Source organism: Oncorhynchus kisutch, linkage group LG17 (assembly GCF_002021735.2).
Source record: "Oncorhynchus kisutch isolate 150728-3 linkage group LG17, Okis_V2, whole genome shotgun sequence".
In the NCBI taxonomy this organism is placed as follows: domain Eukaryota; kingdom Metazoa; phylum Chordata; class Actinopteri; order Salmoniformes; family Salmonidae; genus Oncorhynchus; species Oncorhynchus kisutch.
In genome coordinates, this window is record NC_034190.2 from 1,597,525 (window position 1) to 1,614,129 (window position 16,605).

Sequence of the window (16,605 nt, forward strand, 5' to 3'; positions counted from 1 at the left end):
TGGCTAGGAAAAACTCCCTAGAAAGGCCAAAACCTAGGAAGAAACCTAGAGAGGAACCAGGCTATGTGGGGTGGCCAGTCCTCTTCTGGCTGTGCCGGGTGGAGATTATAACAGAACATGGCCAAGATGTTCAAATGTTCATAAATGACCAGCATGGTCATATAATAATAAGGCAGCACAGTTGAAACTGGAGCAGCAGCACGGTCAGATGGAAGTTGAAACTGGAACAGCAGCATGGCCAGGTGGACTGGGGACAGCAAGGAGTCATCATGTCAGGTAGTCCTGGGGCATGGTCCTAGGGCTCAGGTCCTCCGAGAGAGAAAGAAAGAGAGAATTAGAGAGAGCATATGTGGAACACCATCCCAACCGTGAACCACGGGGGATGCAGAACCATGTTGTGGGGGTGCTTTGCTGCAGGAGGGACTGGTGCACTTCACAAAATAGATGGCATCATGAGGGAGGAAAAGTATGTGGATATATTGAAGTAACATCTCAAGACATCAGTCAGGAAGTTGAAGCTTGGTCGCAAATGGGTCTTTCAAATGGTCAATAACCCCAAGCATACTTCCAAATTTGTGACAAAATGGCTTAAGCACAACAAAATCAAGGTATTGGAGTGGCCATCACAAAGCCCTGACCTCAATCCCCTTGAAAATGTGTTGGCAGAACTGAAAAAGCATGTGCGAGCAAGGAGGTCTACAAATCTGACTCAGTTACACCAGCTCTGTCAGGATGTTATTGTGGGAAGCTTGTGGAAGGCTACCCAAAACGTTTGACCCAAGTTAAACAATTTAAAGGCAATGCTACCAAATACTAATTGAGTGTATGTAAACTTGACCCCCTGGGAATGTGATGAAAGAAATAAAAGCTGAAATAAATAATTATCTCTACTATTATTCTGACATTTCACATTCTTAAAATAAAGTTGTGATCCTAACTGACCAAAGAAAGGGAATGTTTACTAGGATTAAATGTCAGGAATTGTGAAAAACTGAGTTTAAATGTATTTGGCTAAGGTTTATGTAAACTTCTGACTTCAACTGTATATAGACAGATACACATACATACCACAAACACATTAGTTGGGGGGGTATTATTTTATTGTAACATACAGTATTGATATTTACATTGAATAATAACAGGCGGTGAACAAGATGTCAGGAGGAATGCCACATTTTGTTCCCACTTCATGACACACATTCTTTGTATATCGTTTAATTTTACATTTTTGTGACTGTCCCATCGAACAAGCTACAACAAAGATTCCTAAAATGCATGGTTGGCATTATATAAAACAATTGGTAAATAATGGTAACTATTGGTAACTCTAACACTGTGATGGAGGTTATGACGGTGGATGTTCTGGTAAGGGTCTACCCAGGGATGGCTCTAGCATTTTGAAGACCCTAAACGAGATTTGGTTGCAAGCGAAACATTTTGGTTCCTCCCCCCTCCTCCGCTCCCGACGGCGGAGAGATTTTTGTGTGTAGAATTTTCTTCAATTCTACACATTTTGCCATGACTTACACTTCCGGGTATTTCAAGGTATTTTCTACATTGTAGAATAATAATGAAAACATCAAAACAATGAAATCACACATTTGGAATCATGTAGTAACCAAAAAAGTGTCAAACAAATCAAATAGCCACCCTTTTTCTTCATGACAGCTTTGCACACGCTTGGCATTCTCTCAACCAGCTCCACGAGGTAGTCACCTGGAATGTATTTCAATTGACAGGTTAATTTGTGGAATTTGTTTCCTTCTCAATGCGTTTTAGCCAATCAGTTGTGTTGTGACAAGGTAGGGGGAGTATACAGAAGATAGCCCTATTTGGTAAAAGACCAAGTCCATATTATGGCAAGAACAGCTCAAATAAGCAAAGAGAAACAACAGTCCATCATTACTTTAAGACATGAAGGTCAGTCAATACGGAACATTTCAAGAACTTTGAATGTTTCAAGTGCAGTCGCAAAAACCATCAAGCGCAATGATTACACTGGCGCTCATGAGGACCGCCACAGGAAAGGAAGACCCATAGTTACCTCTGCTGCAGAGGATAAGTTCATTAGAGCTACCAGCCTCAGAAACTGATTGAATCAGGCCTTCATGATCGAATTGCTGCAAAGAAACCACTACTAAAGGACACCAATAATAAGAAGAGACTTGCTTGGGCCAAGAAACATGAGCAATGAACATTAGACCGATCGGAATTTGTCCTTTGGTCTGGAGTCCAAATTTGAGATTTTTGGTTCCAACCGCCGTGTCTTTGTGAGATGCGGTTTTGCTGAACGGATGATCTCCGCATTGTGTATTTCCCATAAAGCATGGAGGAGGTGGTGTGATGGTGTGGGGGTGCTTTGCTGGTGACACTGTCAGTGATTTATTTAGAAGTCAAGGGACACTTAACCAGCATTCTGCAGCAATATGCCATCCCATCTGGTTTCTGCTTAGTGGGACTATCATTTGTTTTTCAACAGGACAATGACCCAACACACCTCCAGGCTGTGTAAGGGCTATTTGACCAAGGAGAGTGATGGAGTGCTGCATCAGATGACCTGACCTTTTTTATTTTATTTTTATTTTACCTTTATTTAACTAGGCAAATCAGTTAAGAACAAATTCTTATTTTCAATGACGGCCTGGGAACAGTGGGTTAACTGCCTGTTCAGGGGCTGAACGACAGATTTGTACCTTGTCAGCTTGGGGGTTTGAACTTGCAACCTTTCGGTTACTAGTCCAATGCTCTAACCACTAGGCTACCCTGCCGCCCCATCAAGCGCAATGATTACACTGGCGCTCATGAGGACCGCCACAGGAAAGGAAGACCCATAGTTACGAAGACACCTCCACAATCCCACGACCTCAACCCAATTGAGATGGTTTGATGATTCCAGGTGAAGCTGGTTGTGAGAGTGCCAAGAGTGTGCAAAGCTGTCATCAAGGCAAAGGGTGGATATTTGAAGAATCTGAAATATATAATATATTTCGATTTGTTTAACACATTTTTGGTTACTACATGATTCCATATGTGTTATTTCACAGTTTTGAGGTCTTCACTATTATCCTACAATGTTGAAAATAGTACAAATAAAGACAAACTCTTGAATGAGTCGGTGTTCTAAAACTTTTGACCGGTAGTGTATGCCATGTTAATGATATAAGTGATATTAGTGACTAACAAAATCAATGGGGGGGGGGGGGGGGGGGGGCCCTGGAAGTCAGGGCCTCTGGACACGTGCCCTGCGTGCCTGGTCGATATTTGACCATGATTACTACAAGCTGGCTAGACTAACTTACCAATCTAACAGTTGTTAGCGGACAAGGCTAATTGAGTGACTGTCAGTGACCGACATAAGAGAAAAACTGCAGATGCACAACCACATGTCCAACTTTCACCTGGTGTTACTATTCTAACTCTCTGTGAGTTGAGACCCCGACTGAACTTATGTCACTTATACCTGGAGCCGGCCCTGGGTCTACCAGACAGATAGGGGTCTGATAGATCAATCCATCGATAGGAGACTAGTTATGAAGGGTAGGGGTCAATAATAGATCAATCTATCGATAGGAGACTAGTTATGAAGGGTAGGGGTCAATAATAGATCAATCTATCGATAGGAGACTAATATGAAGGGTAGGGGTCAATAATAGATCAATAATAGATCAATCCATCGATAGGAGACTAGTTATGAAGGGTAGGTGTCTGATAGATCAATCCATCGATAGGAGATTAGTTATGAAGGGTAGGGGTCAATAATAGATCAATAATAGATCAATCTATCGATAGGAGACTAGTTATGAAGGGTAGGTGTCTGATAGATCAATCTATCGATAGGAGACTAGTTATGAAGGGTAGGGGTCAATAATAGATCAAGCCATCGATAGGAGACTAGTTATGAAGGGTTTAGGTATAGGTTAGGTTAGGTATTGGGTAGGTTGATGAGGTGATGGTGTAACACACACAATGGTCTCTACACACTCATCATCGTCATCAACAACGATAAACAACCACTATGGGGTGGAAATGGGAGACTGAACCATCCCATGCAAATAAAACAACCACTATGGGGTGGAAATGGGAGACTGAACCCTCCCATGCAAATAAAAAGGAAAACAGAGCACGGATGGATCACTGAGTGTACTGCTGAGTGTACTACTGAGTGTACTACTGAGTGTACTACTACTGAGTGTACTACTGAGTGTACTGCTGAGTGTACTACTACTGAGTGTACTACTACTGAGTGTACTACTGAGTGTACTGCTGAGTGTACTGCTGAGTGTACTACTACTGAGTGTACTGCTGAGTGTACTACTACTGAGTGTACTGCTGAGTGTACTACTGAGTGTACTACTGAGTGTACTACTGAGTGTACTACTGAGTGAACTACTACTGAGTGTATGCTGAGTGTACTACTACTGAGTGTATGCTGAGTGTACTACTACTGAGTGTACTGCTGAGTGTACTACTGAGTGTACTGCTGAGTGTACTACTACTGAGTGTACTGCTGAGTGTACTGCTGAGTATACTACTGAGTGTACTACTGAGTGTACTGCTGAGTGTACTGCTGAGTGTACTGCTGAGTGTACTACTACTGAGTGTACTGCTGAGTGAACTACTACTGAGTGTACTACTACTGAGTGTATGCTGAGTGTACTACTACTGAGTGTACTGCTGAGTGTACTACTGAGTGTACTACTACTGAGTGTACTGCTGAGTGAACTACTACTGAGTGTACTACTACTGAGTGTACTACTACTGAGTGTACTGCTGAGTGAACTACTACTGAGTGTACTGCTGAGTGTACTACTACTGAGTGTACTGCTGAGTGTACTGCTGAGTGTACTGCTGAGTGTACTGCTGAGTGTACTACTACTGAGTGTACTGCTGAGTGTAATACTGAGTGTACTACTGAGTGTAATACTGTACTCCTATTCCCGAAGTGGCATTACAGATTCTGACAGGGAAAAACTCCCACTATGAATAAACAGTATCATAGATAGATTGGATTGTAATATGGTTCTTCTCTGTGAGGGATTAGGTCCAGGCTTTGGTACTGTCTGGATAACCCAAGCAGACCTGGGTTCAAATAGTATTTGTTTTCTTAAAAAAAAAAAGACAAGCTCAGGTCAAGCTTTCTTCTGATTAGAATGACCAAAAGCCAACTGCACCTCCGGGAGTCATCACGAGCAACAACAATACCACTATGGGTGATAGTAAACTAGGATGAAAACGGAACAGGGTTTTGAGTCAACATGCTGTATGATGGATCCATAGGCTATAGAAGAGAAGAGCACCACACCAGTCTCACTGTGACATTTAAAGTCCCCACATTTTATCATGAAAGCAACAACACGTTAATGACAAAGTATTTTCTGAAATATTTAGTTCAGTGGTATCATGCAGGGTTGGGTTGGTTCTGATCATAGGACAATACGAGGAGGAGGAGGGGTTGGATTGGGTTGGTTCTGATCATAGGATAATATGAGGAGGAGGGATTGGTTCTGATCATAGGATAATACGAGGAGGAGGGGTTGGATTGGTTCTGATCATAGGACAATATGAGGAGGAGGGATTGGTTCTGATCATAGGATAATACGAGGAGGAGGGGTTGGATTGGTTCTGATCATAGGACAATATGAGGAGGAGGGATTGGTTCTGATCATAGGATAATACGAGGAGGAGGGGTTGGGTTGGTTCTGATCATAGGATAATACGAGGAGGAGGGGTTGGATTGGTTCTGATCATAGGACAATACGAGGAGGGGTTGGGTTGGTTCTGATCATAGGACAATACGAGGAGGAGGGTTGGGTTGGTTCTGATCATAGCACAATACAAGGAGGAGGGGTTGGTTCTGATCATAGGATAATATGAGGAAGAGGAGGGGTTGTGTTGGTTCTGATCATATGACAATATGAGGAAGAGGGGTTGGTTCTGATCATAGGACAATATGAGGAAGAGGAGGGGTTGGTTGGTTCTGATCATAGGACAAAAGAGGAAGAGGAGGGGTTGGTTGGTTCTGATCATAGGACAAAAGAGGAAGAGGGGTTGGGTTGGTTCTGATCATAGGACAATACGAGGAGGAGGAAGAAGGGATGGGTTGGTTCTGATCATAGGACAATACGAGGAGGAGGAAGAGGGGATGGTTTGGTTCGGATCAGAGGACAATATGAGGAAGAGGGGTTGGTTCTGATCATAGGACAATATGAGGAAGAGGAGGAGTGGTTGGTTCTGATCATAGGACAATATGAGGAAGAGGAGGAGGGGTGGGTTCTGATCATAGGACAATATGAGGAAGAGGGGGAGGATTTGGGTTGGTTCTGATCATAGGACAATATGAGGAAGAGGAGGGGTTGGTTCTGATCATAGGACAATATGAGGAAGAGGGGGAGGATTTGGGTTGGTTATGATCATAGGACAATATGAGGAAGAGGAGGGGTTGGTTCTGATCATAGGACAATATGAGGAAGAGGGGGAGGATTTGGGTTGGTTCTGATCATAGGACAATACGAGGAAGAGGAGGGTTTGGTTCTGATCATAGGACAATACGAGGAAGAGGAGGAGGGGTTGGTTCAGATCATAGGACAATATGAAGAGGAGGGAAGGAGGATGAGGAGGGAATGAGGAGGAGTCCATCAGAAACACGTACTTAAGGTGGCAAAACACTTTGGTCTTTCTGCAGGGCTTAGGTGTGGAGGGGTTTATAAGGTCTGGTCTTTCTGCAGGGCTGAGATGTGGAGGGGTTTATAAGGTCTGGTCTTTCTGCAGGGCTGAGATGTGGAGGGGTTTATGAGGTCTGGTCTTTCTGCAGGGCTGAGATGTGGAGGGGTTTATAAGGTCTGGTCTTTCTGCAGGGCTGAGATGTGGAGGGGTTTATAAGGTCTGGTCTTTCTGCAGGGCTGAGATGTGGAGGGTCTATAAGGTCTGGTCTTTCTGCAGGGCTGAGATGTGGAGGGGTTTATAAGGTCTGGTCTTTCTGCAGGGCTGAGATGTGGAGGGGTTTATAAGGTCTGGTCTTTCTGCAGGGCTGAGATGTGGAGGGGTTTATAAGGTCTGGTCTTTCTGCAGGGCTGAGATGTGGAGGGGTTTATAAGGTCTGGTCTTTCTGCAGGGCTGAGATGTGGAGGGGTCTATAAGGTCTGGTCTTTCTGCAGGGCTGAGATGTGGAGGGGTCTATAAGGTCTGGTCTTTCTGCAGGGCTGAGATGTGGAGGGGTTTATAAGGTCTGGTCTTTCTGCAGGGCTGAGATGTGGAGGGGTCTATAAGGTCTGGTCTTTCTGCAGGGCTGAGATGTGGAGGGGTCTATAAGGTCTGGTCTTTCTGCAGGGCTGAGATGTGGAGGGGTCTATAAGGTCTGGTCTTTCTGCAGGGCTGAGATGTGGAGGGGTTTATAAGGTCTGGTCTTTCTGCAGGGCTGAGATGTGGAGGGGTTTATAAGGTCTGGTCTTTCTGCAGGGCTGAGATGTAGAGGGTCTATAAGGTCTGGTCTTTCTGCAGGGCTGAGATGTGGAGGGGTCTATAAGGTCTGGTCTTTGTGCAGGGCTGAGATCTGGAGGGGTCTATAAGGTCTGGTCTTTGTGAAGGGCTGAGATCTGGAGGGGTCTATAAGGTCTGGTCTTTCTGCAGGGCTGAGATATGGAGGGTCTATAAGGTCTGGTCTTTGTGCAGGGCTGAGATGTGGAGGGGTCTATAAGGTCTGGTCTTTCTGCAGGGCTGAGATGTGGAGGGTCTATAAGGTCTGGTCTTTCTGCAGGGCTGAGATGTGTAGGGGTCTGTAAGGTCCGGTCTTTCTGCAGGGCTGAGATGTGGAGGGGTTTATAAGGTCTGGTCTTTCTGCAGGGCTGAGATGTGGAGGGGTCTATAAGGTTTGGTCTTTCTGCAGGGCTGAGATGTGGAGGGGTCTATAAGGTTTGGTCTTTCTGCAGGGCTGAGATGTGGAGGGGTTTATAAGGTCTGGTCTTTCTGCAGGGCTGAGATGTGGAGGGGTCTATAAGGTTTGGTCTTTCTGCAGGGCTGAGATGTGGAGGGTTCTATAAGGTTTGGTCTTTCTGCAGGGCTGAGATGTGGAGGGGTTTATAAGGTCTGGTCTTTCTGCAGGGCTGAGATGTGGAGGGGTCTATAAGGTTTGGTCTTTCTGCAGGGCTGAGATGTGGAGGGGTCTATAAGGTTTGGTCTTTCTGCAGGGCTGAGATGTGGAGGGGTTTATAAGGTCTGGTCTTTCTGCAGGGCTGAGATGTGGAGGGGTCTATAAGGTCTGGTCTTTCTGCAGGGCTGAGATGTGGAGGGGTTTATAAGGTCTGGTCTTTCTGCAGGGCTGAGATGTGGAGGGGTCTATAAGGTCTGGTCTTTCTGCAGGGCTGAGATGTGGAGGGGTTTATAAGGTCTGGTCTTTCTGCAGGGCTGAGATGTGGAGGGGTTTATAAGGTCTGGTCTTTCTGCAGGGCTGAGATGTGGAGGGGTCTATAAGGTTTGGTCTTTCTGCAGGGCTGAGATGTGGAGGGGTCTATAAGGTTTGGTCTTTCTGCAGGGCTGAGATGTGGAGGGGTCTATAAGGTTTGGTCTTTCTGCAGGGCTGAGATGTGGAGGGGTCTATAAGGTTTGGTCTTTCTGCAGGGCTGAGATGTGGAGGGGTTTATAAGGTCTGGTCTTTCTGCAGGGCTGAGATGTGGAGGGGTCTATAAGGTCTGGTCTTTCTGCAGGGCTGAGATGTGGAGGGGTTTATAAGGTCTGGTCTTTCTGCAGGGCTGAGATGTGGAGGGGTTTATAAGGTCTGGTCTTTCTGCAGGGCTGAGATGTGGAGGGGTCTATAAGGTCTGGTCTTTCTGCAGGGCTGAGATGTGGAGGGGTCTATAAGGTCTGGTCTTTCTGCAGGGCTGAGATGTGGAGAGGTGGAGGTGCTCGTCCACTCCACTCCCTCAGCTGTCCATCCTTGAAGATGAGGTTGAGAGCAGGCAGCGGAACACCAGACTCGGCCGGGGGCTGGCTGAGAGGACCGGACACTCCACTGTCAGGGTCGGGCTGACCCTGGCTGCCATCCTATAGGACACACAGGTCAGGGGTCAAAGGTCAGTTGTGTATAATACAGTACAGGGCCATGTTCATTTGGCACCAAGCGGAAGAAAATGGATTGAAAGGGCAGGAATTGTCCAATAAGAAATACCTGGAATTGTGCAATATGAAATTCAAATGTAAATGTACAGTTGGAAAACATTTAATAACATTTTCTGTTGTGTATCCAGGTACTTTCAAGTCTATGTTTGTATTGTTTTATTTAACTAGGCAAGTCAGTTAAGAACAAATTCTTCTTTGCAATGACGGCCTACCAAACGGCAAAAGACCTCCTGCGGGGACGGGGGCTGGGATTAAAAATATTAGGACAACACACACATCACGACAAGAGAGACACCACAACACTACATTAAGAGAGACCTAAGACAACAACATAGCACTGCAGCAACACAACATAACAACAACATGGTAGCAACACAACATGACAACAACATGGTAGCAACACAACATAACAACAACATGGTAGCAACACAACATGACAACAACATGGAAGCAACACAACAACAACATGGAAGCAACACAACAACAACATGGAAGCAACACAACAACAACATGGTAGCAACACAACAACAACATGGTAGCAACACAACATGGTAGCAACACAACATGGTAGCAGCACAACATGGTACACAGACAACAGCACAAAGGGCAAGAAGGCAGAGACAACAATACATCACACAAAGCAGCCACAACTGCCAGTAAGAGTGTCCATGATTGAGTCATTGAATGAAGAGGTTGAAATAAAACTGTCCAGTTTGAGTATTTTTTTCAGCTTGTTCCAGTCGCTAGCTGCAGCGAACTGAAAAGAGGTACAACCCAGGGATGTGTGTGCTTTGGGGACCTTTAACAATGTGACTGGCAGAACGGGTGTTGTATGTGGAGGATGAGGGCTGCAGTAGGTATCTCAGATAGGGGGGAGTGAGGACTAAGAGGGTTTTATAAATAAGCATCAACCAGTGGCTCTTGCGACTGGTATACAGAGATGACCAGTTTACAGAGGAGTAGAGAGTACAGTGATGATGAAAATTACAGGCCTCTCTCATCTTTTTATTTGCAAGAACTTGAACAATTGGTGGCTGACTAAATACTTTTTGCCCCAATGTACATTTTGCCATTAAATGTAATATCAAGGTAGTATCCCTAATGGCACCCTATTCCCTATATAGTGCACTACCCTAATGGCACCCTATTCCCTATATAGTGCACTACCATGACCAGGCACCCTATTCCCTATATAGTGCACTACCCTAATGGCACCCTATTCCCTATATAATACACTACCCTAATGGCACCCTATTCCCTATATAGTGCACTACCTTGACCAGGCACCCTATTCCCTATATAGTGCACTACCTTGACCAGGCACCCTATGCCCTATATAGTGCACTACCTTGACTAGGCACCCTATTCCCTATATAGTGCACTACCTTGACCAGGCACCCTATTCCCTATATAGTGCACTACCTTGACCAGGCACCCTATTCCCTATATAGTGCACTACCCTAATGGCACCCTATTCCCTATATAGTGCACTACCCTAATGGCACCCAATTCCCTATATAGTGCACTACCCTAATGGCACCCTATTCCCTATATAATACACTACCCTAATGGCACCCTATTCCCTATATAGTGCACTACCCTAATGGCACCCTATTCCCTATATAGTGCACTACCCTAATGGCACCCTATTCCCTATATAGTGCACTACCCTAATGGCACCCTATTCCCTATATAGTGCACTACCCTAATGGCACCCTATTCCCTATATAGTACACTACCCTAATGGCACCCTATTCCCTATATAATACACTACCCTAATGGCACCCTATTCCCTATATAGTGCACTACCCTAATGGCATCCTATTCCCTATATAGTGCACTACCCTAATGGCACCCTATTCCCTATATAGTGCACTACCCTAATGGCACCCTATTCCCTATATAGTGCACTACCATAATAGCACCCTATTCCCTATTTAATACACTACCCTAATGGCACCATATTCCCTATATAGTGCACTACCCTAATGGCACCCTATTCCCTATATAGTGCACTACCCTAATGGCACCCTATTCCCTATATAGTACACTACCCTAATGGCATCCTATTCCCTATATAGTGCACTACCCTAATGGCACCCTATTCCCTATATAGTGCACTACCCTAATGGCACCCTATTCCCTATATAGTGCACTACCCTAATGGCACCCTATTCCCTATATAGTGCACTACCCTAATGGCACCCTATTCCCTATATAGTGCACTACCCTAATGGCACCCTATTCCCTATATAGTGCACTACCCTAATGGCACCCTATTCCCTATATAGTGCACTACCCTAATGGCACCCTATTCCCTATATAATACACTACCTTGACCAGGCACCCTATTCCCTATATAATACACTACCTTGACCAGGCACCCTATTCCCTATATAGTGCACTACCTTGACCAGGCACCCTATTCCCTATATAGTGCACTACCTTGACCAGGCACCTTATTCCCTATATAGTGCACTACCCTAATGGCACCCTATTCCCTATATAATACACTACCTTGACCAGGCACCCTATTCCCTATATAGTGCACTACCCTAATGGCACCCTATTCCCTATATAGTGCACTACCCTAATGGCACCCTATTCCCTATATAGTGCACTACCCTAATGGCACCCTATTCCCTATATAGTGCACTACCCTAATGGCACCCTATTCCCTATATAATACACTACCTTGACCAGGTACCCTATTCCCTATATAGTGCACTACCCTAATGGCACCCTATTCCCTATATAATACACTACCCTAATGGCACCCTATTCCCTATATAGTGCACTACCCTAATGGCACCCTATTCCCTATATAGTGCACTACCCTAATGGCACCCTATTCCCTATATAGTGCACTACCCTACACCCTATTCCCTATATAGTGCACTACCCTAATGGCACCCTATTCCCTATATAATACACTACCCTAATGGCACCCTATTCCCTATATAGTGCACTACCCTAATGGCACCCTATTCCCTATATAATACACTACCCTAATGGCACCCTATTCCCTATATAATACACTACCCTAATGGCACCCTATTCCCTATATAGTGCACTACCCTAATGGCACCCTATTCCCTATATAATACACTACCCTAATGGCACCCTATTCCCTATATAGTGCACTACCCTAATGGCACCCTATTCCCTATATAGTGCACTACCCTAATGGCACCCTATTCCCTATATAGTGCACTACCATAATAGCACCCTATTCCCTATTTAATACACTACCCTAATGGCACCCTATTCCCTATATAGTGCACTACCCTAATGGCACCCTATTCCCTATATAGTGCACTACCCTAATGGCACCCTATTCCCTATATAGTACACTACCCTAATGGCACCCTATTCCCTATATAGTGCACTACCCTAATGGCACCCTATTCCCTATATAGTGCACTACCCTAATGGCACCCTATTCCCTATATAATACACTACCATGACCAGGCACCCTATTCCCTATATAGTGCACTACCCTAATGGCACCCTATTCCCTATATAATACACTACCCTAATGGCACCCTATTCCCTATATAGTGCACTACCCTAATGGCACCCTATTCCCTATATAGTGCACTACCCTAATGGCACCCTATTCCCTATATAGTGCACTACCATAATAGCACCCTATTCCCTATATAGTGCACTACCCTAATGGCACCCTATTCCCTATATAGTGCACTACCCTAATGGCACCCTATTCCCTATATAGTGCACTACCCTAATGGCACCCTATTCCCTATATAGTACACTACCCTAATGGCACCCTATTCCCTATATAGTGCACTACCCTAATGGCACCCTATTCCCTATATAGTGCACTACCTAATGCACCCTATTCCCTATATAGTGCACTACCCTAATGGCACCCTATTCCCTATATAGTGCACTACCCTAATGGCACCCTATTCCCTATATAGTGCACTACCCTAATGGCACCCTATTCCCTATATAGTGCACTACCCTAATGGCACCCTATTCCCTATATAGTGCACTACCCTAATGGCACCCTATTCCCTATATAGTGCACTACCCTAATGGCACCCTATTCCCTATATAGTGCACTACCCTAATGGCACCCTATTCCCTATATAATACACTACCCTAATGGCACCCTATTCCCTATATAGTGCACTACCCTAATGGCACCCTATTCCCTATATAATACACTACCCTAATGGCACCCTATTCCCTATATAGTGCACTACCCTAATGGCACCCTATTCCCTATATAGTGCACTACCCTAATGGCACCCTATTCCCTATATAGTGCACTACCATAATAGCACCCTATTCCCTATTTAATACACTACCCTAATGGCACCCTATTCCCTATATAGTGCACTACCCTAATGGCAACCCTATTCCCTATATAGTGCACTACCCTAATGGCACCCTATTCCCTATATAGTACACTACCCTAATGGCACCCTATTCCCTATATAGTGCACTACCCTAATGGCACCCTATTCCCTATATAGTGCACTACCCTAATGGCACCCTATTCCCTATATAATACACTACCATGACCAGGCACCCTATTCCCTATATAGTGCACTACCCTAATGGCACCCTATTCCCTATATAATACACTACCCTAATGGCACCCTATTCCCTATATAGTGCACTACCCTAATGGCACCCTATTCCCTATATAGTGCACTACCCTAATGGCACCCTATTCCCTATATAGTGCACTACCATAATAGCACCCTATTCCCTATTTAATACACTACCCTAATGGCACCCTATTCCCTATATAGTGCACTACCCTAATGGCACCCTATTCCCTATATAGTGCACTACCCTAATGGCACCCTATTCCCTATATAGTACACTACCCTAATGGCACCCTATTCCCTATATAGTGCACTACCCTAATGGCACCCTATTCCCTATATAGTGCACTACCCTAATGGCACCCTATTCCCTATATAGTGCACTACCCTAATGGCACCCTATTCCCTATATAGTGCACTACCCTAATGGCACCCTATTCCCTATATAGTGCACTACCCTAATGGCACCCTATTCCCTATATAGTGCACTACCCTAATGGCACCCTATTCCCTATATAGTGCACTACCCTAATGGCACCCTATTCCCTATATAGTGCACTACCCTAATGGCACCCTATTCCCTATATAATACACTACCCTAATGGCACCCTATTCCCTATATAATACACTACCATGACCAGGCACCCTATTCCCTATATAGTGCACTACCCTAATGGCACCCTATTCCCTATATAATACACTACCCTAATGGCACCCTATTCCCTATATAGTGCACTACCTTGACCAGGCACCCTATTCCCTATATAGTGCACTACCCTAATGGCACCCTATTCCCTATATAATACACTACCCTAATGGCACCCTATTCCCTATATAGTGCACTACCTTGACCAGGCACCCTATTCCCTATATAGTGCACTACCCTAATGGCACCCTATTCCCTATATAATACACTACCTTGACCAGGCACCCTATTCCCTATATAATACACTACCCTAATGGCACCCTATTCCCTATATAGTGCACTACCTTGACCAGGCACCCTATTCCCTATATAGTGCACTACTCTAATGGCACCCTATTCCCTATATAATACACTACCTTGACCAGGCACCCTATTCCCTATATAGTGCACTACCCTAATGGCACCCTATTCCCTATATAGTGCACTACCCTAATGGCACCCAATTCCCTATATAGTGCACTACCCTAATGGCACCCTATTCCCTATATAATACACTACCCTAATGGCACCCTATTCCCTATATAGTGCACTACCCTAATGGCACCCTATTCCCTATATAGTGCACTACCCTAATGGCACCCTATTCCCTATATAGTGCACTACCCTACACCCTTTTCCCTATATAGTGCACTACCCTAATGGCACCCTATTCCCTATATAATACACTACCCTAATGGCACCCTATTCCCTATATAGTGCACTACCCTAATGGCACCCTATTCCCTATATAGTGCACTACCCTAATCGCACCCTATTCCCTATATAGTGCACTACCCTAATGGCACCCTATTCCCTATATAGTGCACTACCATAATAGCACCCTATTCCCTATATAATACACTACCCTAATGGCACCCTATTCCCTATATAGTGCACTACCCTAATGGTACCCCATTCCCTATATAGTGCACTACCCTAATGGCACCCTATTCCCTATATAGTACACTACCCTAATGGCACCCTATTCCCTATATAGTGCACTACCCTAATGGCACCCTATTCCCTATATAGTGCACTACCCTAATGGCACCCTATTCCCTATATAGTGCACTACCCTAATGGCACCCTATTCCCTATATAGTGCACTACCCTAATGGCACCCTATTCCCTATATAGTGCACTACCCTAATGGCACCCTATTCCCTATATAGTGCACTACCCTAATGGCACCCTATTCCCTATATAATACACTACCTTGACCAGGCACCCTATTCCCTATATAATACACTACCTTGACCAGGCACCCTATTCCCTATATAGTGCACTACCTTGACCAGGCACCCTATTCCCTATATAGTGCACTACCTTGACCAGGCACCCTATATAGTGCACTACCTTGACCAGGCACCCTATTCCCTATATAGTGCACTACCTTGACCAGGCACCCTATTCCCTATATAGTGCACTACCATTGAGCAGGGCCCATAGGGTGCCATTAGCACAGCAGCCTATCAGAGCCTAGGGTGCCATTAGGCCAGCAGCCTATCAGAGCCCATAGGGTGCCATTAGGACAGCAGCCTATCAGAGCCCATGGGGTGCCATTAGGACAGCAGCCTATCAGAGCCCATAGGGTTCAATTAGGCCAGCAGCCTATCAGAGCCCATAGGGTGCCATTAGGACAGCAGCCTATCAGAGCCCATAGGGTTCAATTAAGGCAGCAGCCTATCAGAGCCCATAGGGTGCCATTAGGACAGCAGCCTATCAGAGCCCATAGGGTGCCATTAGGACAGCAGCCTATCAGGGCCCATAGGGTGCCAATACAGACCAGTCATATCATTACAGATCACTCTGATGGCCAGGACCTAATACAGACCAGTCATATCAGGGTTATTGGCTGGGTGAGGTACAGAACATGGAAGTAATGAAACCAGCAATACTTATTTTTATGTGGGGGATGTCTGTCTAGACTTGAGTGTTATTTCAAAGGGAAAGTGTTCTGATTGTCATTATGCGACTGGCTGGTTTGATAGGAGCGCTCTTCAAGTGGCAATGAGGCAGAATAGAACAGAACACAGAGACCTTTTACCTGGAACGACTGAACAAAACTCAGGACCTTCAATGATAGTTTTCGGCTGGAATGAAGTAAGTCTTGAAGGCTGAAACAACAAAGAATTACACCGTCAACTTACATTCTTAAAAAAATAATAATAGTAGTAAATAATAATAAAATATATGCCATTTAGCAGACGGTTTTATCCTGAGCGA

The 16,605-nt window shown here is 45.0% G+C and overlaps 1 protein-coding gene across 4 annotated transcripts in view; it reads right to left on the reverse strand.

Annotated features, from left to right (window-relative positions):
* Window positions 1-1,082: 1,082 nt before the first annotated feature.
* LOC109886244 (protein FAM91A1) overlaps window positions 1,083-16,605 on the reverse strand; it is a 115,687-nt gene continuing 100,164 nt past the window's right edge. For 3 of the 4 annotated variants that reach the window (XM_031794998.1, XM_031795000.1, XM_031795001.1), the window contains 2 exons: window positions 16,427-16,496; window positions 1,083-9,036 (listed from right to left, as the gene is read on the reverse strand). In XM_031794998.1, coding sequence (XP_031650858.1) covers window positions 8,848-9,036; window positions 16,427-16,496 — 259 coding nt within the window. In that variant the 3' untranslated portion in view covers window positions 1,083-8,847. The remainder of the gene's footprint in view (window positions 9,037-16,426; window positions 16,497-16,605) is intronic. The other variant, XM_031794999.1, reaches the window with a different exon arrangement.